This window comes from Callithrix jacchus, chromosome 17 (assembly GCF_049354715.1).
Source record: "Callithrix jacchus isolate 240 chromosome 17, calJac240_pri, whole genome shotgun sequence".
Lineage (NCBI taxonomy): Eukaryota > Metazoa > Chordata > Mammalia > Primates > Cebidae > Callithrix > Callithrix jacchus.
Window position 1 is genome coordinate 13,263,570 of NC_133518.1, and position 27,129 is coordinate 13,290,698.

A 27,129-nucleotide genomic window follows, 5' to 3' on the forward strand; every position below is an offset into this window, starting at 1 on the left:
CAGTGAAACCAGAAATGTCAAGTCAATCTAGCTAGTGAGTTCATAGGTTTACAGACTAAATCAGAATTGTATGCCAAATGAAAGTTGTAAGGAGGCAATTTTGATATTAATGAAGTAGAAAATATTCTATTGCTTATAGTTACAATGCTTTGAAAATCAGAATATTTTATTTGACAAACAGGAAGTTACCTCTTTGAAATTAAAGAATATTCATTTAATCTTGTCTAAGAAAATAGCTACAAACTCTGTCAAAAATACTATATGTGTCCAGAGTGCTTACGTGTTTGTATAAGGTTTAATACAGTTTTCTAAATATTTGTAATGCCTTTTCTTATGTATATAATTTAGTTGCATTTATGTGACATTTAAGTAAATCAATAGAAAACAAGTGTTTTTTTCATCTAAAATATATTGCTTAAGAAACACTTTATATTAGCTTTCAGCTTGTCCTTCATTTTATTGGGTATGTGTTTTTTATAAAACAAATATCAAATGTAAAAATGAAACACATTTTAATATTGGGGAAAATATTTACATAGATTAGAAAACATGCAAAATGGGCACAGACTACAAGGAAGAGATTGTTAGTTCAAAGAAGGTGGACATAATTCAGTCAAAATGTGGAATGAAACATATCAAAAGTCAGTTCAAGAAAACAAAAAAAAAAATGCCCCTCTTTTTAAAACATTTTAATGGTTGGCATCAAAATGTAAAACTTAACATTCATTAAAAAAATTAATATTCTATATTTGTATGTAACAACAAGCAAGAAGACAAAACACATCAAAAACGGGAATTAAAAACAACTCTTCAAAAAAAGACAAGAAGTGAAAAAATAGAAAGGGGTGGAAAAAGTGATTGAGGGCCTTGTCATGCAAATAGATTTGGGGAAAAAGATACCTTCATCTTCAGCACCGTCATTATCACCTAAATCATCTGTCTGTTTCTTTGTAAGGGGACCTAGGATTGAGAACGGAGAAATGGAGGAAAAAAAAAAAGACAATTCAAGAATAAACAAGACTGAGGGGAAAAAAATAAATATAAATACTAAAATTCTCAAGGATATTTCCAAAAAGAGTGGGAAAGTGGTCATATCATAATTGATTACCTAATTTTTTTAAAGAAAAAACACACCTTTCCCCAAAACATAGAAGATTTGGTTTGTGAATATATCCAGCATAAAAAAATACCTTATGGCTTGAAACTCAAGTCATGAGCAAAGAAAATGACTTTTCTTAATACCCATTGCAAACAAAAAAATAAACAGTTTTATTAGCCAGAAGAGCTTAACTTATTCAGTGTCTTTTCTAATTTAAATTCGTGGCAACAGCAAAAGAGTAGGCCCAAATCATTCTTTAATTTGAGACAATAAAATAACCTTAGAGAAGGCTGAGATAAGAATATTTTAAGTTGTTCTTTTTCTATTTTCCTCTGTTTTTTTTGTAAGAACATTGACATTTCGTTTTTACATATTTTTAATCCATACATTTTTCAAAACTGTGACTTTTTAAAATTACTTGTCATTACACAAATACTTCCCATGTGTTTTCACTTAAATATTACTTGTGAATTTAAGACATTTGCAGGCTGCACAAATGTATAACTAGATAGTCTCATCACTCGGCAGAGCAAAGGTTTGATCAGCAGAAATCAGTGTTTAGCTATTAAGGTAGTTACCGAGTCAGGGCTTATATTTCATAATCAATTTCGTAATATAATGGAATTATGCTTTAGTGCAGTTTCATGCTCAGTATAGTTATTTATAATAGGATCATGTTTGAGGAGAATAATTGTATTAAAACACTGTAAATGTTTAATAAGTGTTTTATTATACTCAACAACGCTAATTTGCAAGAATAAAGAAGCATACCAAAGGGTACATCAAAGGCCATATGAAAGTAATTTTAAGTGTCACATAATTGACATACTCAGCACACGAAAAAGCAAGTGAAGTCCCGCATTCTTTTTTCGTTTCCACAACCATTTAATTTATATGACATTTCATAATCCTCATGCAAAAAGCAATCACTACAAACACAGGACACTCAAGTTAAAAGACAGCCAATCACATAGCAGTAAGCGAGAGAATTTTGTCATGCATAAAATAACAGTCATGGAAAAAGGAGGGAAAAACGGACTGAAAGTCATGTACTGATTTCAATAACATAAATAGTAAAGAAGCAGGCATTAATTCTAAGCACACTTCATAGGCAAGGATTGTTAAACCTTTTGAGAAAAATGTCTAAGTCTTTTCGGAAATTACTATTTATTATATTTGTAATTCTAAACCAAATTTACTATCATAACCCTCAAAGAATGAAAAACACAATCCCAGAAAACAGAAAGGAAAGAATAAGATATAATACAGTTATGTTTCATAAGCTCAGGTAGACAGCTTTGAAAAACAGTAATAACTGGGCAAAGATCAAAAGGTTGGAAAGGCAGAAATGGATGATGTAATTGAAGGGACCTATTGACTACCTCAATTGAAAGGTCATTATATCATGGTCATTGCAAACACAGACAGGGAAACTGTAAGCAATAAATTAAGTGATATACTTTCATAGTCGCAACTGCAAGGAATTATTCCATTAAGAGAAAACCTAGATAAAGCAATAATTTCCATTAATTAACACCCAGTTGCAAGTTCACAGAAATCTACATTTCTTTCACATGACCCTGTTTAAACGCAAAAGGCACCCTTAGGATTATGCGACATTCATGCAACAACATAGCTATACGTTTCTGAAAATGATACATATTTTTAAAATTTAAACTTTAAAAATGCTGAATCAGAACATTATATTTAAAATATTTCTAATTTTAAAGCACCCCTCAAAATATTAGAGTTTAAGAATTATATTTTCAGGCTTTTAATTTTTCTATGATTTCCTAAAGACTGCAACAAATATATATTTTTCACATTTCTATTTTCTAGGCTGCTATGTAGAAATTATGGTTTTATTTACTGGTTAGCAATACAATTTAAATGCAGTGGCATTTATTGCTGCCAAAACTACTATCTACTTTCCAATTTTAGTTAAATTACTTAATTTGCTTAATTCTTGGCTATATTAAGAAATCATTAATGTGAGCTCAAAATTTTTTCCTGAATCATTAGTTTGCTAATACTTGGAGGCACGTGTAAAACCTATCACAATTAAATCACTGTCTAATTTTGCTCAAAACTTTATAAGATCTGTCTTTTCAATGAGTCAGATGGAATTGTCTTTCTTTCCCCTCCTAGTGTACCAAAGTCACTTTACATGATTTCTACGGGGAATCATTCAGCTTATATAGCCATTGAACCAGTGCTTTCTATGTACTTAACATGTATTTAGAACTGCTAGCTCTTGGACCTACATGAGTTGCAACAGAAGAGAACTCTTATCAAAACATCATCTCCCACTTCTTTGCATGTGGAACACGGTTCTCAGTTGCTGGTTGAGGGCATACGTAGAGAAGTCATGGACGGTGTATACAAAGATAGTTTTCCCATGGATGCATGGTTGATAGACCAGTGTGTTTGTTTGCTTTTTTTTTTTTTTTTTGCTACATTAGTTATTTTTACCTTCCTTAAGTGTCACATAATTGACATACTCAGCACACAAAAAAGCAAGGGAAGTCCCACATTCTTTTTTCATTGTGAAAAGGAAAACAGAATGTGGGACTTCACTTCTTTTTTCATTGTGGAAAACTGTGTGTCTCTGATGTGAGATAATAATTGCATGCAAACATTGTATAGAGCATCTTTCATTGTCATAAATCTGAAGAACTGGAAACAAATATAAATATTGCTTCAACATCATGTGGATATGATTATCCGGGAGGAGGATTAAGTCTAGTTCTCCCAATATACTTCGTTTATTGATACTAAATAAAACCTTATTATTAGATGATAGTAATTTTTTCCTATGGTATGTATTACAGCAATATTTTAGCGAATTAGTATATCTTCATGTTCTTAACAACAAGAATTTTTTAAATGTCTGATTTTTGAAGTTTCCCTGGGAAGAAGAGGGTTGGTAACAATTTTTGGCAAAACTGATTATAAGAAGAAAGAAAACAGATTTCCTTATCTCAACACCTAAAGACACTGAGAATAAATGTCTACAGGGTTCGGGGCTGCAAACTGAGAAACTCCACATTGATTTCTCTGAGGAAGCCTCAGTGGAGTAAATATATGCTTGTGGATTACCGCAACAGATTTCTACATGATCTCAAGATTCCTTCTTCTGGGCTGGACACAAAACACCACCACTGCCTTGAGCTCCATTCTTTACTAGGGCATCTGCCTCCCCAGCTCACTTTCCCTTTATTCTAAGCTGTTACAACTGATGTTGTCACTGATATTAAAACATTTTAAATAGAAAGAAAATATTGTAACAGGTAACTGGCATTAATTTTTCGTGAAAAGTACATGGTCACATTTTAGAAACTGAGTATTCCTTTCAATTGAGCGACATCATTGCCCCAAAGGGTAACACATTTATCCCTCAAACAGAAATAACAGTTATTAGCAACATTCCAACCCCAGCTTATGCTTCTTTTAAACAACAAATACTGCATTTTCAATAGAAGCAGTTTAAATGGATATCTCAAAGCACCAAAATATAAAGCAAATGAGACCACTAAAGCCAGTGTGTAGAAGTGATTTATTCTATCTTGAAACTCTATTGGGTCTGTCCTCCCTGAGGAACACACACATAACTCTCATTAGAGTTAATAGGAAAGTAGACCTCCTGTCATTCTGAAAGGGAGTGAGAGTAATTACTATACTTTATATCTCCTATGGGCAATAAATAAATTCAGTGGTGAAACAACAGGACTAAGCAAGGTAAAGGGAACTCTTAACCATGAACTTTGAACTCGTTTAATTCCAAAATAGTTCCTTTTTGATTAACATGAGCACAATTTAAAGTATGCGTCCTTAGAAAGAATGTGTGATGCATTCTTACATTTCAGAGTCTGACTACAGAGCCTTTTACTTTTTAAAAAAGGAGCAAAAATATCAGCATTTCTCTGTAGTTAACAGGAGAATAATTATGAGCTCCGAAATAATTACTATCCACCCATATTAATGCTGCTTTTTATCATTCCCTTTGATGAAGGGCTAATATACTTTGGGTTTCAAATACATTAGAACTGATTATAAATTCCTTCATTATGGGTTCAATTCAGCAGAAATTATCCATACTTTGTGTCACACATATCTGTAAAAGGCAAGTAGGTTGAGGGTATTATTAGCTCCTGACTCAGAAAAGCCGGCCATAAGAAATGTGTCCTTCTCAAGGGAACAAGCCTCTGAATTTTTTAGTATTATTTAGAGCTTCTGGCTCCAGTGGTCCCACCATGACAGATGGAAAGCCCTGGCTAGCGACCTTCTTCTTTTTCCCTGTCCTCTTGACCCAGCAGTCTTTGAAGTAAACTGATTGTAAAGCATCCCTAAGGCCATTTCTACAAAATGAGAGAATTTAAGATATTGCCATTGTTGTTCTGGAGCAATTGGAAGCAGGCTAAATATTCTCAAGGATGTATTCTCTTGGAGCAAAATTGAGTTCATAAAACTTAAATCAAGGATATGGAGGAAAATGCCAGAATTCAATGCATTTTAAGTAACAACAGGATCATATTATTATATATGACTTTTCAAACTGACAAACTTTAAAATACAGTGGTTTTAAGAAATTAGATATTATGACAGTTGTTGTCATTGGAAAGTTATTGAATTTTACCCATTGAAATTTAGTTAATTTTATATAACTGAAATGAATACATACCTTTTGAGAATACAGAAGTGAGTAAAAGTGATTGATTTGGAATCATTCTCACCAATTTGATATTACCATATTTATTCAACACAAAGTTATCACACTTTTTAAGCTATTGATTCTATTATCAGATATGAAGAAATCACAGTTGAAAAATAATTTTCTTTCTGGAAAACATTTCAGTTATAGGGAAATTACATTTTTGAGAATGTCATAAATTTGTATTATGCTAAAATAAAAATATGATGCAAACCACTCCAATGAGGTATTGGAAGTGAATTTTGGAACATTTGATATTTAAAAATGAATCCGTATCAGTGCAAATCTTGGTGGTGGTGCTCCGTCATTCATGACAACGGTTGTCATTTAGGTGAGCTGCCTGTTTAGGCTAATGGCTCCTATGTACACATGTTTTGGAAGGAAACAACTTCCAAATGTCTGAAAGCAACAGACATACCCTATGTTTATTTTTGTGTTGGAAGAAAGCATGTATACACAAAATATATTCCCTCAGACAGTTTTTCAGAGGCAAGAGCACAACTTAAAACATGACTTTTGAAAAAAAGGAGAATCTTATGTTAAAGTCAGAAAAGGGGGAAGGAATTTTTCTCAGATCTAGTACATTGAGAAGAGCTCACTTGTATTTATTTAAAAAAGAGTTTTCCTCCATAAATTACCTTGATTACATAACACTTTGATGTCAAAAGCAATTCCATCTAGAATAAAAATGATAGCATCTGGGGAAGAAAGAATTTAAGCAGATAAAAAGTAAACAAAATACGCTAACTCCTAACCTAAGCATTAGCGAATTTGCAAAGCTAATTATTTTTTTAACACTATATTTGTTTGATTTATTTTTTAATGCAGATGCAGTATTTCTACAGCCTGAGGAATCTCAGGCTGATGTTCCTTTTATTCTGGAGAAATGCTTCTGTATACTCTATAAACCCTTTCACACTTTGTGAAGACACACTCTCCTCTGTCCTGACTTTCCAAGTATTATCCAGAGTTGCACCCAGAGCAGGAGTCTGGTGAAGACACAGGTGCCACTAGACATCCAGAGCTATTTAAATGAAGATGGGATTGGGATAGCATCAATAATCCAACCTCTCTGCCATGGCTTCAGTATTCAGTCATACAGTCATTTAACAAATATACGGCACATTAGGTACCAAGGATACATGGGGAAGCAAAACAAGCAAGACCACTGCACTTGTGAAAATTAGATCTCAGCAAAGAAAGACACATGAAGCAAATAATCATACACATATACTCATAAATTGTGATAAGTGTCAAGGAAAAATTCTTGGTGCTATGAGATGTTAGACAAGGTGACCTGGCTGAGTCTGGGAAGTCTTCAGTGACCAGGTGCAACGTGGCCTGTGGGCTGAAAGCTGAGTAGACACCACGCAGGCAAAGGGCTGGGTATGAGGAGTTCGGGTGGAAGAAAGATTTCAGGCCAAGAAAATAGCACATAGAAAGGCCCCAAAATGAGAGGAAGCCTGGAGGTCAGTGTGGGTGGCATACAAGGTGGCATACAAGTTGTGGTGATGAGGACAAAGAGCAAGACAACTGGAGCCCGCAGCCCCTTCAGCTGGAGGATTTTTATCTTAATCTTGAAAGCAATGGAAATCATCTACAGGGCTTAAGCACACACTGATAAATCCTGCCCTATCTGAGTCTCAAACAGAAGAATCAAAAAGAGGCAAAATCTTTCTCAGAAATATGACAGGGAATATTTTATACAGAAGCCTGCATTATGTTCTCATCAGACAAGAACAGCTTTATGGAAGTGAAATTAGAGGATGAAAAAGCAGCCTCTAAAGTCCTATTCCATTTGTGTTTGCAAGTAAAATGAATGTCACCAAAAAGTAAAATTCAAGACGCTAGAACTTCTAAAATTTTATAAATATTTCTAAAGTTTTGATTAAATATGTATTTAAAGTTATATTCACTTTGCCTGAGAATCAACATATTTTAGTTAATCTTATTTTGGTACAAAGATAGAATATTCTGCAACATTTTCTACTTGGATGTCTCACCAACATCTCAGTACAACAGGAATGAATGACCATCATCTCCACCTTCAAAGCCACTTTTCCCTCCAGCAGAGGTCTTGCTTCCAGAGGTGTAAGCCTTCCCTCTGTTTCTAAAGTGTAAATCTAGAGATAATATTTAACTATTCCCTCTTTCTTCCTGTGGTCTCATCAAATTTCATCAGATTTCCCAGTGAAATCTCATTCCTGTCATTACACACTCTGCTCTTAGCCTAGTCGGTGGCCAGCATAACCACGATCGAATTATTGTAGAAAGCTCTTGCTCGCTTCCACCATCATGCAGACTCCAAACTCTCTCCCAATCCACTTTGTATTCCATGGGTTTTTTGAAGTTGTAGTTAATAATAGTGGCAACCCCAAAGAGAAAAAGGATTTTATCATTGTAAATTGACATCAGCTAAAATGTGCACACATTCGACTCTTTCTGAGACTAAAATTGCAAGCACTCTAAGGGAACCAACAGGAACTTAAAAACCTAAAGTCTTACTTAGACATAGTGAATCTTGTACTGTGAGTTTTAAAATAGCTAAAACAAGACAGATGAAAACTAAATATGGTTTAACACTAGTTTTGATGTTTTCGAAATTCATGAGCAAAAATAAGAGATTTTCTATTCCAAATGGAAGCTAGTCATTTAAAATACAGTTTTAAAAATGCAGTGCAGATTAATGTAATTTAAACATGACTTTCATTGTTTCACTACTCTCCTTAAAAGTCTTCACTATTTCCTTATCCCTACTGTCATATACTAAATGTTCCAGCTCAGCCTGTAAGACCCTCTTACTATTTTCACTTTTAATCTCTAAGTTCCACTGCTTTCCAAAATGTCCTTTTTTAAAAAAAAAAAATTGAGTCTTGTACTATTATACAAAAATGTGACTTCATCCTTAGACCTTGTGTGTTTCATGCCATATGTTTGATTCCTTAAAGTTCTTATTATAATCAACTCACCTCAGAAAGGAGGAAAGGTGTTAGCATAGACATGGAGAGTCTCCTCTAGAATAATGTGTAAGAACATTTCACATTGAAAAGAAAGGAGTATTTTTTTGTGTTTTGGCCCAAAATGCTGTCTTCAGGATCTGAATGAGAGAGATAGTTCTTTACAGACCAGCAAGACCTGACTATGAAAATATCTTAATTCTTCAGCGTTACTAAATTTTAACTTCATAAGTGAGATGAAAAGATTAAAGCAGTAATTATGAAGATCCTATTTTCTGAGTGGGTCTCATGGGAAATAAGCCAGTGAAGTATGAGCTCTCTGACAGTGGGTGTCTATTCCCCGGGGATGACTTCTTAACAGTTTCTGGTCTCACACATGCCTCTCTTTGATCCTCAATGAAGCACAGTTTCACTCTTTTCATATTTTCTGTGCTATTCCACATTAGTTGATCCTCCTTTACCAGCCAGGCTGGAGTATTTCGGGGAGACAATTCTCTGCGCCTTTCAGTCTCTCCATCTCTATCTCACATGATGCAATCAATACATGTCAAGCATATACTACATACTACAGAAACACTTGGCATCCAGGGGTCATGTGTCCAGATTTATAGGACACCAGAGCCAGAAATGACCCTACTGAGTGACTATTGAACTCCTCATTTCACAGGCGAAGGAACGAAAATAGAGCGTTTAACAGATTTTACCCAGGACTCACAGCTAGTCAGAAGCAGAGCTAGGTCTGGATCTCAGTTTTCCTCTCACCCAGTCTAATCAGCTCCCATACAAAAGCCACATGGCAGTTAAGACAAGCAGAGAAAAGGAAAAATTGGGTATGGGTGTACCACGGACTTGTTTTAAGCAAACCAGACATCAACTGATGTATTATAATCTTATTAAAACTGGAAGGCCTTTAGCACTACTCTAAGCAACACTTTATCTAGATGCAATTGAAATTAAAATTAAAGAGAAATATTTATTGAAGTGCCTTTAAAAGAAAAAAACAAAGAAGAAACTTAAAAACAAGCCAATGGATTTGGAAGGACAAAAGATCCTAGAGTTCAAACGAAATAAGTATTATCAGTTAAAAGGGATAATTTCTCAGTAATGGATATTATTAAATTGGGTGGTATGTGGAATAAATAATTAAAACTTAGAAAAATTAAATATTAAGCAGATGTAAAATAAGGACAAGAGTAGCTAGGGCTAACGGACAGTTATATAGGCCAGAGAAGGAGTAGAATGCGTGTACAGGCTGGTAAAGAATGACTGCCCAGAACCACCAGAGTCCTACTCAAGCACCCAACTTTGGCTGGGCCCATTTCCCAGGATACCCTAACTGTATCATGATTAAGAAACTAAAGACTTGGCCGGGCATGGTGGCTCACACCTATAAACCCAGCACTTTGGGAGGCCGAGGTGGGTGGATCACGAGGTCAAGAGATCGAGACCATCCTGGTCAACAAGGTGAAACCCTGTCTCTACTAAAAATACAGAAAGTAGCTGGGTATGGTGGCATGCGCCTATAGTCCCAGCTACTTGGCAGGCTGAGGCAGGAAGTGTTCAGTTGCTTGAACCCAGGAGGCGGAGGTTGTGGTGAGCCAAGATCGCGTCATTGCACTCCAGTTTAGGTAACAAGAGCGAAACTCCATCTCAAAAAAAAAAAAAAAAAAAAAGAAACTAAAGGCTTAATGTTTAGCATAGCAGGAACTACCACACCCAGTCACAGTGCTCTATGCAGATATCCTTTTAAACTACTGTAGACAACTCATGTTTTTGTTATCACCTCTGAATTATTCTCAACACATTGCCAAATCTAGAACTAATACTCTAAAAAGTATTTCCTGAATTATACATTAATACTACTTGATAATTTGTCTGTGTTGTAAAGGGTTTAGAGACACACATATATAGGTTTGGATTTTGGGGCTCTTTTGTATGCTGGTTGTGTAACTTTTGACATGTTTTCTAATCTCACGGCATCTCAGGAGACAATGCCCCTCTCTTCTAAAAATATCGTGATCATAATTAAAAGTGCCTCCTTCAGGGGTTAGCATAGAGAAGCTTAGTTAAATATTTGTTTTACCATTCACCTCTCTTCTATCCATTACCTCAGACTAAATCCTTAATACACACACGCACACACAACCATACTCACACTTGTAACTTCTAGGATGATACACACTTAAAAAAGAAGAACTTTAGAATAAGATTGTCCCCATTCAGCTACCTGCCGGCTATATGAGCTTGGTGGTGTTCTTACCCTCTCTATTATTAGTTTCTTTAAATGTAAATCGGAATAATACTTGCTTAATAAAACTTTCATAACAATTCAATATTCTGAATGTGAAATACCCAGTCTAATGCCTGATCTACAAAGAGAATACAATGAGAGTAACGATAATTATCACTGAATTGTCAGTGGTTAAGAAGGACTCCAGGGCTTTAGAAAGACGACAAATTTGTCCAAAATCCTCTGTCTAATAAGTGGGAAACTAGGATATGGACTCAGCTCTGCATTATTTTGGAATTCACACCATTCACATTATTCACTTTAGGGAGAATAGTAGAATAGCAGTTAAAATCCAAGATGAGTGCTTCACTGGGATACACACATACATACGTACGCACACTACATTCATATATGTGTATATGTGTGTGTGTGCACGCGTGTGTGTGTGTGTGTATTTGAGGCTCCCTATCCACTCAGGGTAAATCTGTTGCTCATTTATTTCATGGCATAAGGTACACTGAAATGATGAAGAAAAAAGGAAACAATTGTAAATGTGAGTGGAAGGTAGAGAGCAAGGTGTGCCACCTATGGTACGAGAAAAGAAAGCCATGGTTACGACAACAAAGGATTTAAAAGAGACATGGGTAGGGACTGTACTCTGCAGAGGGAACAAGTCTCACAGGTGCCTCATCCCCAACAGAGATGCTGAGAAAGCAGAACTAGATTAGCTTCATGGGATGAGGCAGTTGGGAAAGACAGAAAATGTGTTCTATTCAAATACAAAAGTTTGAGTTTGAACTTTAGTTTATTGCTTAATCCCAGGAAGGATGAGTGGATGTGCACTTTACTGATATACAACCATACACTATGCCCAGACTGTGAAGCTGTGAGTCAGTTGCTCCCACAGTACCCAGAGGCCTCAGCAGCATGAGAGTGATTATCCTTAAATTACTGTTGCTAAATTCTGTAGTCAAAGACCCCAAGTTATTAACAGAAGCCTTGGGTTCTAGTTTAAACTCTGCCTCTTAGATCTTACATGATAATCTATACAATATTGTTCAGGTCATTTCCTATCTGTGAGACTTCATTTCTTTGGCTGAAAAAGAAAGAGACAGTGTGTTCTCTCTACCTTGGGAGACTGTGGTAGAATCAAATATGATGGTGTTTGTGAAAGTTCTGCTCTGCAAAAGTTTTTCACGTGTAATGTGGACGTTTAATGTAACTGACATTAAGTGAGCTAGAAATAGTGGGGACTACTAAAGAAATGAAGTCTCGTTATGACACAAAGGACTGGCTGTATCTGTATTATTTTTGTAAAGAGTGCGTAAACACTTCTTTTTAATTAAAACATCTCTTCTTCCCCCTCCCCCTCCTCCTCCCCCTCCTCCTCCTCCTCCTCCTTGACGGAGCCTTGCTCTGTCACCCAGGCTGGAGTGCCGTTTACCGCAACCTCCACCTCCTGAGGTTAAGGTGATTATCCTGCCTCAGCCTCCTGAATAGCTGGGGCTGTAGGTACTCACCACCATGGCTGGCTATTTTTTTGTATTTTTTAGTAGAGATGACGGTTCACCATGTTTGCCAGGATGGTTTTGAACTCCTGATCTGCCCCCCTTCGGCCTCCCAAAGTGCTGGGATTACAGGTATGAGCCACCACATCTAGCCAACATTCTTTCTTTCTTATTGGCTATGAAGAACACAGGTTCTGGAATCAGGATAATCTTTTATTTATTTATTTGTTTATTTTAGAATGGGGTCTTGCAGTGTTACCCATGCTGGATTAAGGTAGTGGCTATTCACGTGTGTGATCATGACACACTACAGCCTCCAACTTCTGGGTTCAAATCTTGCCTCAGCCTTTCCAGAAGCTGGATCTACAAGTTCAAGCCACTGCATCCAGCTGGAATAAGATTTCTTGGTTTTGCTTCATGACTCCACCACTCTACCTGCTGTTAGACTTTTGGCAAGTTATTTAACAACTCTAGCCCTTGATTTTTTTTCATTAGTTAATTGGAAATAGCAATAACTTACACCAATTTTATAGGATCATGTATGAGATTAAAAGCAGTAAAATATGTATAGCTCTTAGAATAGAGTCTGGTATATGTCGAGGACACAATAAATATTAAAAATTTTACTGCCACACAGTAAATTAAAACTAAAAAAAAAAAATAGGTTAATTGACAGTGGAATAGTTTGCAGTAGACAAACAATTCATATTTTGTGTTGCCTTTTAAAAATGAAGGTTCTAAATGTATCTAATAATTTTTATCCTCATTTACTATTTAATATTTACTCATTACAAATGACTAAATATTACCAGCAATTGAAGATAAAAATAAACTTTTTTGTGTGCAAAACCCAAGTCTGGGTTTATAGCATTAGAAAAAAAATACGGAAAATTTAAAGGTAAACTGTCACAGCAATTCTGTATTTCCATTGTAGTAATACTCATTAAGGAGAAAATGGGCAGGTTTGGGACAAATCTATATTTCTAAAATTTTATCCAATTAAGCCAATACATTTTATTGAAAATAAGAATGAGATTCTGGATGAAGTTATATTTTTAAATTATTTAACTAATAAAATATTTTTGTTCCTTTGATTACTCACCAGCTTCAATGTTCTAGCTCTATTTTCACAATCTATGATAATTTTTAAAATATATTTATGTTTACCAGCACTGCAAGAAACAATTGCTTGAGTATAATTTCATTTACCATGCACCTTTGCTGTGGTCAGCTCAGAAACATCGGAAACGTGGTCACTGTCTATCTTGTGTATGAATTGTATTTGGGAAACCCATGAGCAAAATTAAAGTATTTGATCTTTGAAATATAAACATGCCATCTTAAAAGAGGCTTATTTAAGTATTTAATGGTTGCTGGATTACAAGAATCAATATGGGATAAGAGGCCCCATGCTTTATTGATTTCTCCTTCCTTACATTTTCATTATTCCCTTTAAGCTATTAAAATGCCTCAAATAAAGCTACTTTTCGTGAGTTACAGAATAATAACATTTATCAAAAATACCATATTTAATACTAATATTAACTATTGGCAGCCAAGATTGCCTTTGAAGAAAAATATCTTTATCAATATAAATGCTTTTCCATTTAGTCTCCAGTATTTCTACAAAGAAACTATATGTTTTAAAATATATGGAAATCGCATTTGATTTTGTGAAATATTAGCCATGTGCATAATATCACAGACTTTTTATTTTAGTATAGAAAGATAGAAACAGCTGTATTAAATATGCAATTGACTTTAGGCAAGAGATGTGTTTTGAAAATTTGCACATGAATTAATGTTTGTAAATTTTAAATACACTAAGAGAAACTGCAATTTTGAGTACCCAGTGGTGAATTATTTGGGTAAATAAGTCTCTCTTATAAGGGAATAATCACTCCAATATCTGTTTTCTAAGTTATCATTCCTATATATTTTTTCCTTTGAATATGAATGTATCTGTATTTACTTAGTATTAAAATTCACTTTTTCTGATACAGGTTAAGAAATAGTACCTGTTTTATTTACATATAATTAGGCCAGAAGGATTCATATAATATTAAGCATGATTGCCATTATAGTGTTTGATTTATAAATATGAATACTATATATATGCATGTATATGTTGTGTGTGTGTTATACACACATGATACATGGCTTCACTTCTTTGCAAGTCACCTAAAGATAACTTTTCATTGAGAAAGAATGATTTTCAATATTATTTTATTGAAATGAAGTCGAAATTTGCTTCTGTGGGCAGCTTAATTATTCTGGACATTTCTTGTTAATCAGAAGGGCAGTGAAAAACCATAAAAGAACAAGATCATAGAAAGAATAGAATGGTTTGGTACTTGAAAAAAAGAAGGAAAGAAAACTGAATACATAGGGATATTCAGGGCAATTTTAATGTACAAAATTCACAGCTATAGTACTTTCCCACATGGCCCTCCCTCTGCATTGGAACATATCTTTCAGATTTAATCCCTGTACAAAAATCAGTAAAACTCCGTTCTCTAGACAGTAATTCTCCAACATGAATGGGCATAAAGAATACCTAGGGAGCTTATTAAAAATGACATTTCCTAACACTCTTATCCCCTGAGGTTAGTTAGGGTATAGCCTAGAATCCAGCAATTTGGTGATGAATGAGGTTTATGTACCATATTTTGAGGAAACATTGAAGTCCAGACCCTTTTTCTGTTTGTAGGGTTTTGACCCTTTCCTATCTTACCTCTCACTGGGAAGTAAAGGGAAAAGCTGTACGTAAATATATAAAATTGATCACATTGTGTACATGCTTAGCTATGAGGCACATCAGCCAGAAATGTTTAAGACTATAAGTTCAACTCGAATGGTAACTTCTCTTTGTAAAGACAATGCCCAGAAGAAACAGTATACCCTGGTCCCACACAAAGCTTTATTTTGTAAGAATACAGTCAATAGATGATAGATTATACATACACTTATAGATGCACACATATGTATTTTACATCTGTATAAAAACACAAATATATATACATATATACCTCAGTATGTCATTAAAATATCTACGTATTTAGAAATCTAGTCAAGAAATAATCTCTATCTCAAAATATTTTACACCATGTTGGTTTAAAATTTAATATTGACAATATTCTACATTCTTTTGGGTTCACTTATTACTAAATAATGCCCACCTTACTATCTTGTATAATATTAATATCAGACTTTAATAAAACTAAGGCTGGGAGAAGAAAATCATTTTTAGATAAAACAATAAACCCAACTGGCAGTGACTTAGAACATATTTTTAGGAAAATTAAGGAATGTATTGTAAGGAAGATGTGACAATCATCAAGATATATTTATGGGGAATAAATGCTAAAGAGTGAGAGAAATGTGCTCACTAGAGCATAATGAAGTAAACAGAAGTAGAAAAATACAATAAGATGAGGCACCACGATCCAAGGGTGATGGCACCATCTGTGGCCTGGGAAACAAGGAATTTTTAGCCCCCTACTGAGTCAGAAGTCAGGGAAGCAGGGCAGCTTTTGTACTATTTTTATAGCCAGAAATAAAGTCTGATTCTTCTTCTTGTTGGACTATGGGTATCTGCATCTGTCTTGTTGTGCATGTGTATGTCTATGTTGTGTGCACAGATATCATAGCTGCCTCTTCTATATATTTCTTCGTGTGTTAATGTGTGTGTGTTCTTTGTCTAGTTTAACATATGTTTCATTCTTCCCACGTGGAGGTTCATATCATTCACTTTGTTTTCTGTGTACATGCCTCTGAATGTAAGAGACTCTGCCTAATTGTGTCTTGCTGATGCTTATTTGCATGCCTTGCTCTGCCTTGTGTATCTCTCTGGCTAGATGTGTGCTTCTAAAATGTTTTCTATCTGTTGTATATATATACGAATCTTTGTTTATGAGTCTCTCTTCTTCTGCAGAATGTCTTGCTTGACACCCTGTGATCCCTCTGTGTGCCTGCGCTCCTTTCTGATCATATCACAATGTCAAAGTCTCTATAGTGTCTGCCTGACTTAGGATTTCTGAAGGTATGTTTCTCTTTCTCTTTCCTCTCTCTGTCGCTTACTCTCTCTCTGCCTTTCTGTCTCTATCTCCATCTCTGTCTCTCTCTCTGCCACTAGGTATGGTCTCTGTGTGTCTTTCTTCCTCCTATTTATATAAGAATCACAGGGTGGGTGTCTCAGTGTGGCCACTTCCCTCTGTATGTCCCTGTTGAGCATGCCTACGGGAGAGGAGGGAGATAAAAGAAGCTCCCACAATCTATATCCTCTCTCAGATTCAGTCTGTCAATGAAAATACTCCAGAAAATTACCTAGTCTTTTGTTGTTTCCAGACAGGAATACAGCTACCATTTTCCATGGAGAGATGTTAATATTCATCCTCCTTACTTTCCAACATATTCTGTTGAAACTCAAGTTTTACTTGATTAGATATATAGATTATAGAATATTCTATAATCTAAAAGTCTCTAAGGTTTATTTCTTTAAGTGGAAATGTAGACAAAAACAACCTATTGTCAATTGTTGTGAAAATTATAGATGTCAAGTTCCAAGTCCATTACCTAGCACATAATCAGTGCTCCATACATTTTATTACTCCTATCAGTGTGTATTTATTAGTGCTAAATTTTTTTTGAAAATTAAATTCCTCTAGGGAAACCTGCTACATAATCAAACATTTTAGAGAGATTATTTTAAGCATAGTTTCTGCCTTTAAGAAACATTACCAGAAAAACATTATAAAACAGATCTCTTCACAAAACATTATAAAACAGATCTCTTCACAAAACATTATAACATGCCTGTAATCCCAGCACTTCGGGAAGCTGAAGTGGGAAGATCACTTGAGGTCAGGGGTTCAAGACCAGCCTGGCCAACATGGTGAAATCCTGTCTCTACTAAAAATACAAAAATTAGCCCAGCATGGTGGCAAATGCCTGTAATCCCAGCTACTCAGGAGGCTGAGGCTGGAGAATCGCTGGAACCTGTGTGAGGCAGAGGTTACAGTGAGCCCAGATCGTGCCACTGCACTCCACCCTGGGTGACAGCAAGACTCCATCTCAAAAAAATCAACGAATAAACAAATGAAAAACAATATGACAACTTGTTTGGATTTAAATACACCAGAACATGTTTCCATGCTTTCAGTGAGTGGCCTATGGCACAAATTCAATAACTCTGGATTATGCACAATCTTGGATCAATTAAAATATAGCTCAGAATGACAGCTAGGGCATGAGATAATAAGCTGCAACCTCCTTGTCTGGAGCAGGTGAGGACACTGAGGCAGGGCGAGTGAAAGTCTCAGTAACTTGTTCTAAGTTACAGGAAACAGTAGCAAATCTGCTACAAAAACTCCATGCTCCTCAGGCTTATAGCCAATGTTTTCACTGCAATTTGCTGCCTCAACCATGGATTTTTCAATTGTTTTTAATGTAATGGTATCTATTTAATATGTAATTCATTCACAAAATTGAAAAATCCAAACAATAAAAAACGAAGTACAGTAAAAATCATGCTTCTCACTTCTCATCCCCAATTCTATAGGTAAGCACTTACTTTTGTGTGTATCCTTTCCAAGTTCTCTATACAAAATGAAGAAATTATTTCTGTAGACCTTAGCAATTATAAACTATACGTGTGTATATATGTACATACACATGTGTAATTTATAATTATATTTTATATAATTTATAAATATATATATATATTCCCTCTCTTTTTTCATAAAAGACAGGTTTCTATATTCACTGTTTTGCACATTGCTTTTTTTTTTAACTCAACACTATATTCAGGAGATCTCTTTGTATTAGAATACGTATCAGTATACATATATTTTTATACCTGCTGAATGATTTCAGATTTCATTCAAAGAAACTTAATTAGTTCTAAATACTTAAAGTGTGGGGGGATGAAGTGCATTATAAGCAAGGTGATAAGATATGAGAATATAGTTTGAAAAATCTCATACCATTTTTAAATCATGAGTGGTAAGAACAATGTCAAGAAAAAGGAAGGCTTTGAGTACACAATAGAAGCTGCCTGGCCACACAAGTTCTCTTTCCTGTTCTCCGGGGGCTGCCCGAGGCATGGAATGAATAGATAAAATACTTACAGTTATTTTACTTTTTTCTCCCAAGACTGAAAGTCCATAAACTACAAACATTCATAATATGGAGCTTTCATTGAGAAATTGAAGTTTTTGAAAATAAGCAATTCTCTAAGCTAGCACATCAAGTTATCAGTTTACCGAAACACACACACATACATGTGCATACTTGGTTTTCTTCTTATGACATTTTTATATTTTTATGGTAAAAGTATCTTGAAGAGGGATTTTTTTCACTATAATTACATTACCTACTGCCTTTACTGCATTCCAATTAATTCGCTGATCTATATTGTTTCCAGGAATTAGCATCCGAGTGCCTGTGTGCCTGTCAAGAATGTGGCAAGGTGTTGTATGCACTTCTCCTTCTTAGCTCTTTCAACACCCTATCCTGCCATAGCAACAAGATCAGTTTCATGTCTAAATTGCCTTATTCCTCTCTATCCCCACTATAGCCTTATTCCTCTCTAACCCCACTATACCTTAGACAAGAAAACTAAAGGAAGACACTTCCAACGTTCTTCCAACAGTAGAATTCCTTTGGTGAGACCCATAGAGACACTTTCAATAAAAGTAACTAAAAAAACAAGGAGAAACAAATTTATCTACTCTACTTTGCCTGTTCTTAAGTGGTATCTCAATCTTCCCTTAAATCTTAAATAAAATAAAGCTTAATAAAATGCAATTACCTTAAGAGTTTCCATGACAGAGGCATGTAACATTGTCCATATTTGAACGAATAGTTTATGACTCTACCAAGAGTACGATGCCTAATACACTTTTAGTTCAAAACAGGTTTCATTCTTTTCAAAACACATCAACATATATTCCTTCAGTAGATTCTCCTGACTGCTTTGTATGTCCAGGGCTAATGTGCCTTTTTTAAAAATATATTTGTTTTACAAATCCAATTACTGAGACATGGGGAGTCAACCCCACCTGTCCAAAGTGATATCACTAACTAGTGGAGGCAATACTAGTGCCCATGTCTCATTCAATACATTTCATGGAGATCAACCAAACCTACTGGCTTTGACAACGATGTATCCATTAAGTCAAAATGGGTATGATAAAAGCCAAAATGCTAACGAAACGCCCATCAAAGTTAATCTGTAACAGTGAACCAATTCAATTTGTGATATGTACTAAAATGAATTAAGTAGATGCATATGATCTGACAAAGTTGTATAAGATGTATGATTAAGAGAAAAAGGCCAATTTCAGAACAATCTGAAAAGTATCATCCTATTTGCATAGCAAAAAGTATTAGCCATATTATATTTAAATATACATAGAGATTTCCTGGAAGGGTATCCAATAAACTATTTTAAATGCTTTTTCTCTAAGGTATGAGTACAGATACGGAGAAATGGCTTGGATTTTTACTTTTTCCCTTACATGCTCTTCAATGTTTACATTTTAAAAACTATTAACATATACTATTTAAATACCTAATGTAGATGACAGGTTAATGGGTGCAGCAAACCACCATGGTACGTGCATACCTATGTAACAAACCTGCACATTCTGTGCATGTATCCCAGAACTTAAATTATTATTAAAAAAAGAAAAGAACTATCATTCAACCCAGCAATCCCATTGTTAGGTATATATTCAAAAGAAAATTTTAAAAAGACGAAAAAAAAAAAGAATTTTTCACTTGATGTTTAACATGGAACCAACCAACTAAATACTCTGGGCACACCTTAAAATATCTGCTTCTCCTGTATTACTGCTTGCTCTGCAAATTACTTTATTTGTGCCCAAGTCTCTACTGACTTTTAGAATAAATATTTAATTTCTCTAACTAATTATAATACTCTACTGGAATAAATACATTGGAATTTTACCTCATCAATAAAATAACTGCTAAGAATGACATGACAGTTGGATTAGCGTAACGCATGTTATTGTCTTGATTACTAGTACATGTGGCATTGAAGGTGCAAATGGTCAATTTAAACGTGTGTATTACATGAAACATTATTTGAAACTTTAAAGTCTTCCAGTTATTTGCACTTGTCATAGCAATTATTTCAGCTGATAAGCTATTGAGTCTTATTTGAGATTCACGTTTTGAACATAATTAACATTTTTAATATTTAAGACCCCACTGAGCATGTACATGTGTACACTGACCATATGCAGATACCTGTATGCATGTATTTATATATCATACAGAGAGAAACGTATGCATCATCATTAAATATATGCACCAAATGACAGCAGCAGCAACTGTAGATTAATACAATCTTTAATTTACATTATTATGTGTAGAAGTGAGAAGCATGGCAGCATGAATTAAGGACAAAGTGTCAACTTTAAGTTTAAATATGGACTTTTCAGATAACAAATTATATATTACATGAGCAGCTGTCTAGAAAATGTATACCTTTTAATGCATGCAATTTAGAAATTTTATTCATGTATTTTAATTCTTTGACTCACAGACCTTGTAGGTAAATGGATAACACTTTCTAGCAAAAGACAATTGACAGAATTGAAAAAAAGGGATAAAGAAAGTTGTACAATGAAGAGTCTATTTATGAACATTTTACATAATCTAGCAAAAATAGCGGCTGACGAGGGGAAATTAGTAAAACATTTTGTATTATTTTACGTCGTATTCTGCCACTCATCTTTAATGCCTGGTACCTGGTGCATGGGACTTGTACTGTCAGATTTGTAACTCCTCAAAATCCACTTATCTAAAATACAGTTTGATTTTCTGATTTTTTGGTAGCATCTAGGTTTATCCTATGTTTCACAGTAGTTAGTTCAAACCATATTAATATTAGGTCTCTGTCCCACTGCTTCAGTTGGTTTGATGCTTGTTCAATTTCTTCAATAGATTTTAAGTATCCTATAGAAAAAGACCATGCCAACTTTATCCTTTATATCTGAGGTGGTGGCCCTGGATTTGACATATTATAGAATATACTATGTTTATTATTGTAAAATAATAGATGTTTTTATAGATTAACTATAAACTCGAATGTTAATAAGGGGAGAGTAAAAGCTATGAAGCAAAGTGACTTGAATGCAAAAGTAAGCCTCCACTTAATCTCCATGTTTTCTAATGATCCAGCCAAATATATTCCACCCATATATTCACAAATATCATCTGATATAAAAATAATAGGTATTCAGAATGTAGGCCCTGAGGGATTTAAGACATCTAATATAAGAGGAAAATAAATATAAAACAAAAATGCAGTCTGTGGCCGGGCGTGGTAGCTCATGCCTGTAATCCCAGCACTTTGGGAGGCCAAGGCGGGTGGATCACGTGAGGTCAGGAGATCAAAACCAGCCTGTCCAACATGGCAAAACCCCATCTCTACTGAAAAAAAAAGCACAGAATTGCCCGGACATGGTGGTGCATGCCTGTAATCCCGGCTACTCGGGAGGCTGAGGCAGGAGAATCACTTGAACCTGGGAGGTGGAGGCTGTAGTGAGCCAAGATCGTGCTGCTGCACTCCAGCCTGGGCAAGAGCAAAACTCCATCTCAAAAAAAAAAATGCAGTCTATGTTCAATACTGTATGCTGACTAAGAAAAATTAAATATTGCTTCCTAAAAATATCATTTTAAAGTGTTAAAATAAAAAATTTTTGAGCTAATATCTAGTTAATCATATTCAATCTTAAGGTTGTTTAGTTTATCAAAATACCACCATTTCTACAGATTTGTACATAAAATACATTAAGCACAATGAACTCTAATTTAAGGAATGTCCTTATTCTTTAAAGTATTTCATATTTTAATGAATAAAACATTAAATATGTTTCTGTATCACCCATCTTAATTGTTTATTATACCAAGGATATATTAGATATCATAACTAAATTGAAAACTTTGTACTTACATTTACTCTGTAAGTTAGTTAAATGATATCACAACCTTTTATCATATCAATTAATTACTCATATTATTTTTTGTAATCCAGAGTTCTACATTTGTTTCTATATTTGAAGAACATGAAGTGATTTAACTTAATTACTGAAAAAAATCAACTGTCAGTTAAAAATAAATTTTCACCATGCATTTTTGTAGCATTAAGTTTATTGTTAAGAAAGAAAAGACAGAGCCAAAATCCACTCAATAGCTAAATTTTGCTTTCATGAGAATTACGAAGGTTTAATATCAGCTTTGTGTAGCAATTTTAAAGCAGAAAAACAAAGAGAAGCAGATATTAGTAGATAATAAAGGCTAAAATTCATTTTTAAGAGCAATATACTATAGTCTTCATTTATTTTTAGGGAAAATCTGGCAAGTTTGTTGGCTTTCCTCTGCCCTTATCTTCTGCCAGCAAGAGCCATCTGTAACAAGATGGAAACATTGGCACATGCAAAAAATTCACTTCTATTCCCTAAAACCATCGGCTAATAAATTCTGCTGTAAAATTTTCAAGGCTCTAGTCTTTTCTTCTTTTAAAAAAAAATTAACAATGATAGAAATACTGAGGTACTTCTTTTGGTTAATTTATAAATTTCAACTAAAAAAAAAGGTCTCCAAAGCCAGAAAAGATACAGTAGCTGCACTGAACAAGACATTCATATTTGTCGATGAAAGTATATAATTACACAAAGTGAAAAAATGTTATTTTTTAAAACAGACACTAAAGAAATTGTGTGTTATCTTAAAATGTACCTTAAGAACCCCAGTCAATTTGTCAGGAATAACCTTGCAGGTGCAAGGATGAACTTTAAGACTTCAAGTGAAAAGTGAATCTGATGAATGCTTTATTAAGTTGTAGTGTTTAAGGAATATACTGTAACAAAAGTGAATCACATTTATATACAAAAGCACTGATTGTTTAATACAATGAATGTTATCATTATCAGTCATAAATGTGCTAGATATTTTATGAATGGAATAGATACTTGGGAAATTTATATGAGCCTTTTCAGAGCAGCATGGAGTTTGGAACAGAATAGAAAGCTTTTCAAAAGCAATAATTTCCTGAAATTGGTATGTCAAGGAGATATCTGCACTCCCATGTTTGTTCTAACACTATTCACAACAGGCAAGATATGAAATCAACCTAAGTGACCACCAAGGGATGATTGGATTTCTAAAAATGGTAGGTAGGTAGGTATAGATAGATAGATAGATAGATAGATAGATAGATAGATAGATAGATAGATAGAAGAAATCCATTCTGGTCTTCTATTGCACTACTGACTATCGTTAATAATAAGGTATTGCATATTTCAGAATATCTAAAAGAGAGGTTTTTGAATGTTCTCACTACAAAGAAATGAAAAATATTTGAGGTGATGAATGTGCTAATTTTCCTTATTTGATAATTACATAATGTATAAGTGTATTGAAATATCACCCTGCAACCCATAAACGTATGTAATACTATGCCTCAATGAAAAATAAGATAAAACAACAAAAAAAGTAGTCATTTCAATGTTCACTTATAGAACCTGCCACTTATTCACAAAGAGACACTCACCAAATCCACATGATTGCTACTTCGGGCATTTGAAATACTGTTTCATGATTGTAATAAAAACTAGTAAAACTAACACTTATCTATTATATTCCAGGCACTGAGAGAACAACCTTACATAAATGGCCTCTTTTACTCTATTCAAAAGTCTATGAGATAGGTACCATTATCCTCATTTTATAGATGAAGTGCCCAAAACTTCTAGAAAGATGAAATAACTTGCCTAAGCCAAAGAGTAAAGAATTTGAATGTAAAGCAGTTGCTATAGAGCTTGCGTTTTTTAGTCACTCTTATTGCTTTCGTAAGTTATATAGTTATTCTATTTTGTCTTCATGGTATACACAGTCTGATTGTTGTCTTGTATGGTAAGGTTATGATGGTAATGAGGTCAGGGTCACAGGTTTGATTTGTGTGTTCACTTGACTTTTTCCTATGAAAGACCATTCCACTGCTACTCTATCATGTTTTTCTAATTTTACAAAGAGAATAGCTTTTTAGTCAGTCATAACTGAGGATCAGAGAAGTATCTCCATCTAGTTTAATCAAGTATGCCACCCTTGGTGATTGGTCAACCACATTACTTTTACGTACAGAGGAAAATAAACATATAATAGCCAAGTCATTCATGTCTCTTCCATACCTGACCAATTTACATCGGAAAGTAGTCAGCTATGAGGAAATCCCTTTTAACCTCAGTGCTGTGTAGTCGTATCACATAATTGTCCCTTTTTCTGTATCCTTCACTTTATTCTGTAACAATGTAATGGCAATATATTTTTATAATGACCTAAGTTAACATAAAATGTCACTCTAGTTCTATTTTTCCCACTTTATATTTATTAATGCTTTATTGCTTTCTAAACTACTTCCATGTCCATTCTTACTTTAATTAATCTAAAAGTCTGTGCTTTTGAAAAGTTAAAGTTGCTTATCTGTGATTATGCAACTAATAAATGACAATACCAAAATGGAAAGTCAGTGCAGAATCAGTAATGAGACAATGGTAACTAATGCTTACTGAGAATCAGGCAGCGTGAAAGGAGCTTTACATATGGTATATAACAAATTTAAAGAATCCCATGCAGTACGCATGATCCTAGCTATATGATGGGGACAAAAAAAAATCAGAGAAGTTAGTACTTTATCCCAGATAACAGAGTAACAAGTCTAGGGTTCAAATTCATGTCTGACAACTCTAAAGACCAAAGCCTTAAGGAAGAATGGCTTTGCTCTTAGATTAAGAGATCAAAGAGCACACAGGAAGATGCATACATTTTAAAACACATAAGAGTAATGAAGAACATAAAATCATAAAATAATTTAAATTTGATAATCTGAATATATAATAATGAAATGCATTTTAAGGATTTAAGTTCTCGCAATTTTACCTTTTAATTATTGTGCATTTAGTAAATCCAGTATTTCTTATAAACACTCAGAAACAAAAGCATATTTGATTGTACTAATTTGCATTTTGATGAGAAACTAGAAGGTTGAGAAACAGAAAACTATTTTATTGACTATAATTGCATAAACTTGGTGCACTTATAAAGGCTTTAAAGAATACCTTCAACACTTAAAGAAGATTCAACTATAATGTATCAAATCTGAAACCTTTTCAAAACTAGTAGACACTACATTAAAACTATAGTTAAAAGATTTGAATGGGGATAAATGTGTTGTAAGAAGAAAAAGCACTCTATGTTCAATTGACAAAATACAAGCCATATCTACAATCTAGGATGTGTGTGTGTGTAGGGGGATGAGGGAGGCTGTATTAGAGGTGCAAATTCTCTCACCCCTCCAAATACCTTGAAATTTCAAGTAAAAAGTAAATGAGAGTACCAAGGTACTCAGAAACAACAAAGAATCCTGGGAACACAGAGAGCAAATGACCTTAAATTGAAGAAAGAAGTGTTTATCAAAGTGCTCACAGAAAATTAACACAAAAGGTAGATTGAAACACCAAGAAAAGACCAGGCCCATAGCAGCCCATTCTAGAAGCAGAAGTGAGTTCAGGGAGCCCACAGCACAGCTGTTTGGAGTATCATAGCAGGGAATGGTTGTGGAATCCTCTACATATACTGCAATTCAGTTATTGGCCAGATCAGTAACAGGAGTCACTGTCTCGCAAAAATACATTGAATATAGGAGTTTGGGTGGAAAAGATAGGATGACTGGGTAGCCAAAAACTTAGAGAAATATTAGTGAGTGTCCAGAGGCAGAAAATTAACTACCGAAGCGTTTTATCGGGCAGCATTCCATTCTCTTCTCCCACTTACATTTTATGTAAGTTCTTTCCACCTCTACTACTAAGAACCTTGTATGAGCCACTTCTTGCCTTGGCTCTCTCAGTAGCCTTATGACTGGGGGGACTACATATATCGAAGGCTTGCCTGTGACCACTTCAGTTTACACATATGAAGGTCATAAGCATTTCTGCTTAAAACCCTCCGATTTCTTCCAATTGCTTTAAAAATGAAAATACAGACTCTTTTTATGGCCCACATGCCCTGCTATCTGAATACATCTGCCACTCTCTGCCTTCCTCTCTGTCTTCTGGCCACATTGTCCTTTCTGTTTCTTAGACATGCACGCATTTTCCCACCTTATGACTTTGCGTGTACTACTTTCACTGGGATGCTCTCTTTCCTGCTCCTCACCTGACTAACTCCGTTTTAAAGTACAGCTTAAACTTCATCTCCTTAGATATGTTTTTTCTTCCCTTAGCATCTAATTTCATACCTCAGTCGCTCTGTTGTATTACCATGTTTTGTTTACTTCACAGCATTTATTACCTTCTGAAATAACGATTTCATTTATATATACAATTATATGTGTGCTTTAAAAAATTTATGAACCTACCCACCTCCTGCCACTACAGTGAGAAGGGAGACGTTTTGTTCCTACCATTATGTCCCCAGCATTGAAAAGAATTTCTAGCACTGATAGGCACTTAATTTAATTAATATTCAATAAAAATTGTATTCGCTAACAAGTTTTCTGCCCAAAAATTTATAACAAACATTACAAATAGGTAATA

The 27,129-nt window shown here is 34.5% G+C and overlaps 1 protein-coding gene across 21 annotated transcripts in view; it reads right to left on the bottom strand.

Moving 5' to 3' along the window:
- NLGN1 (neuroligin 1) overlaps positions 1 to 27,129 on the bottom strand; it is an 887,833-nt gene that overhangs the window by 489,036 nt on the left and 371,668 nt on the right. For 12 of the 21 annotated variants that reach the window (XM_035277801.3, XM_035277799.3, XM_035277797.3 and 9 more), the window contains one exon: positions 901 to 960. The exons of the other annotated variants lie outside the window; for them this stretch is intronic. In XM_035277801.3, the coding sequence (XP_035133692.1) occupies positions 901 to 960 (60 nt within the window). The remainder of the gene's footprint in view (positions 1 to 900; positions 961 to 27,129) is intronic. 21 annotated transcript variants of the gene reach the window in all.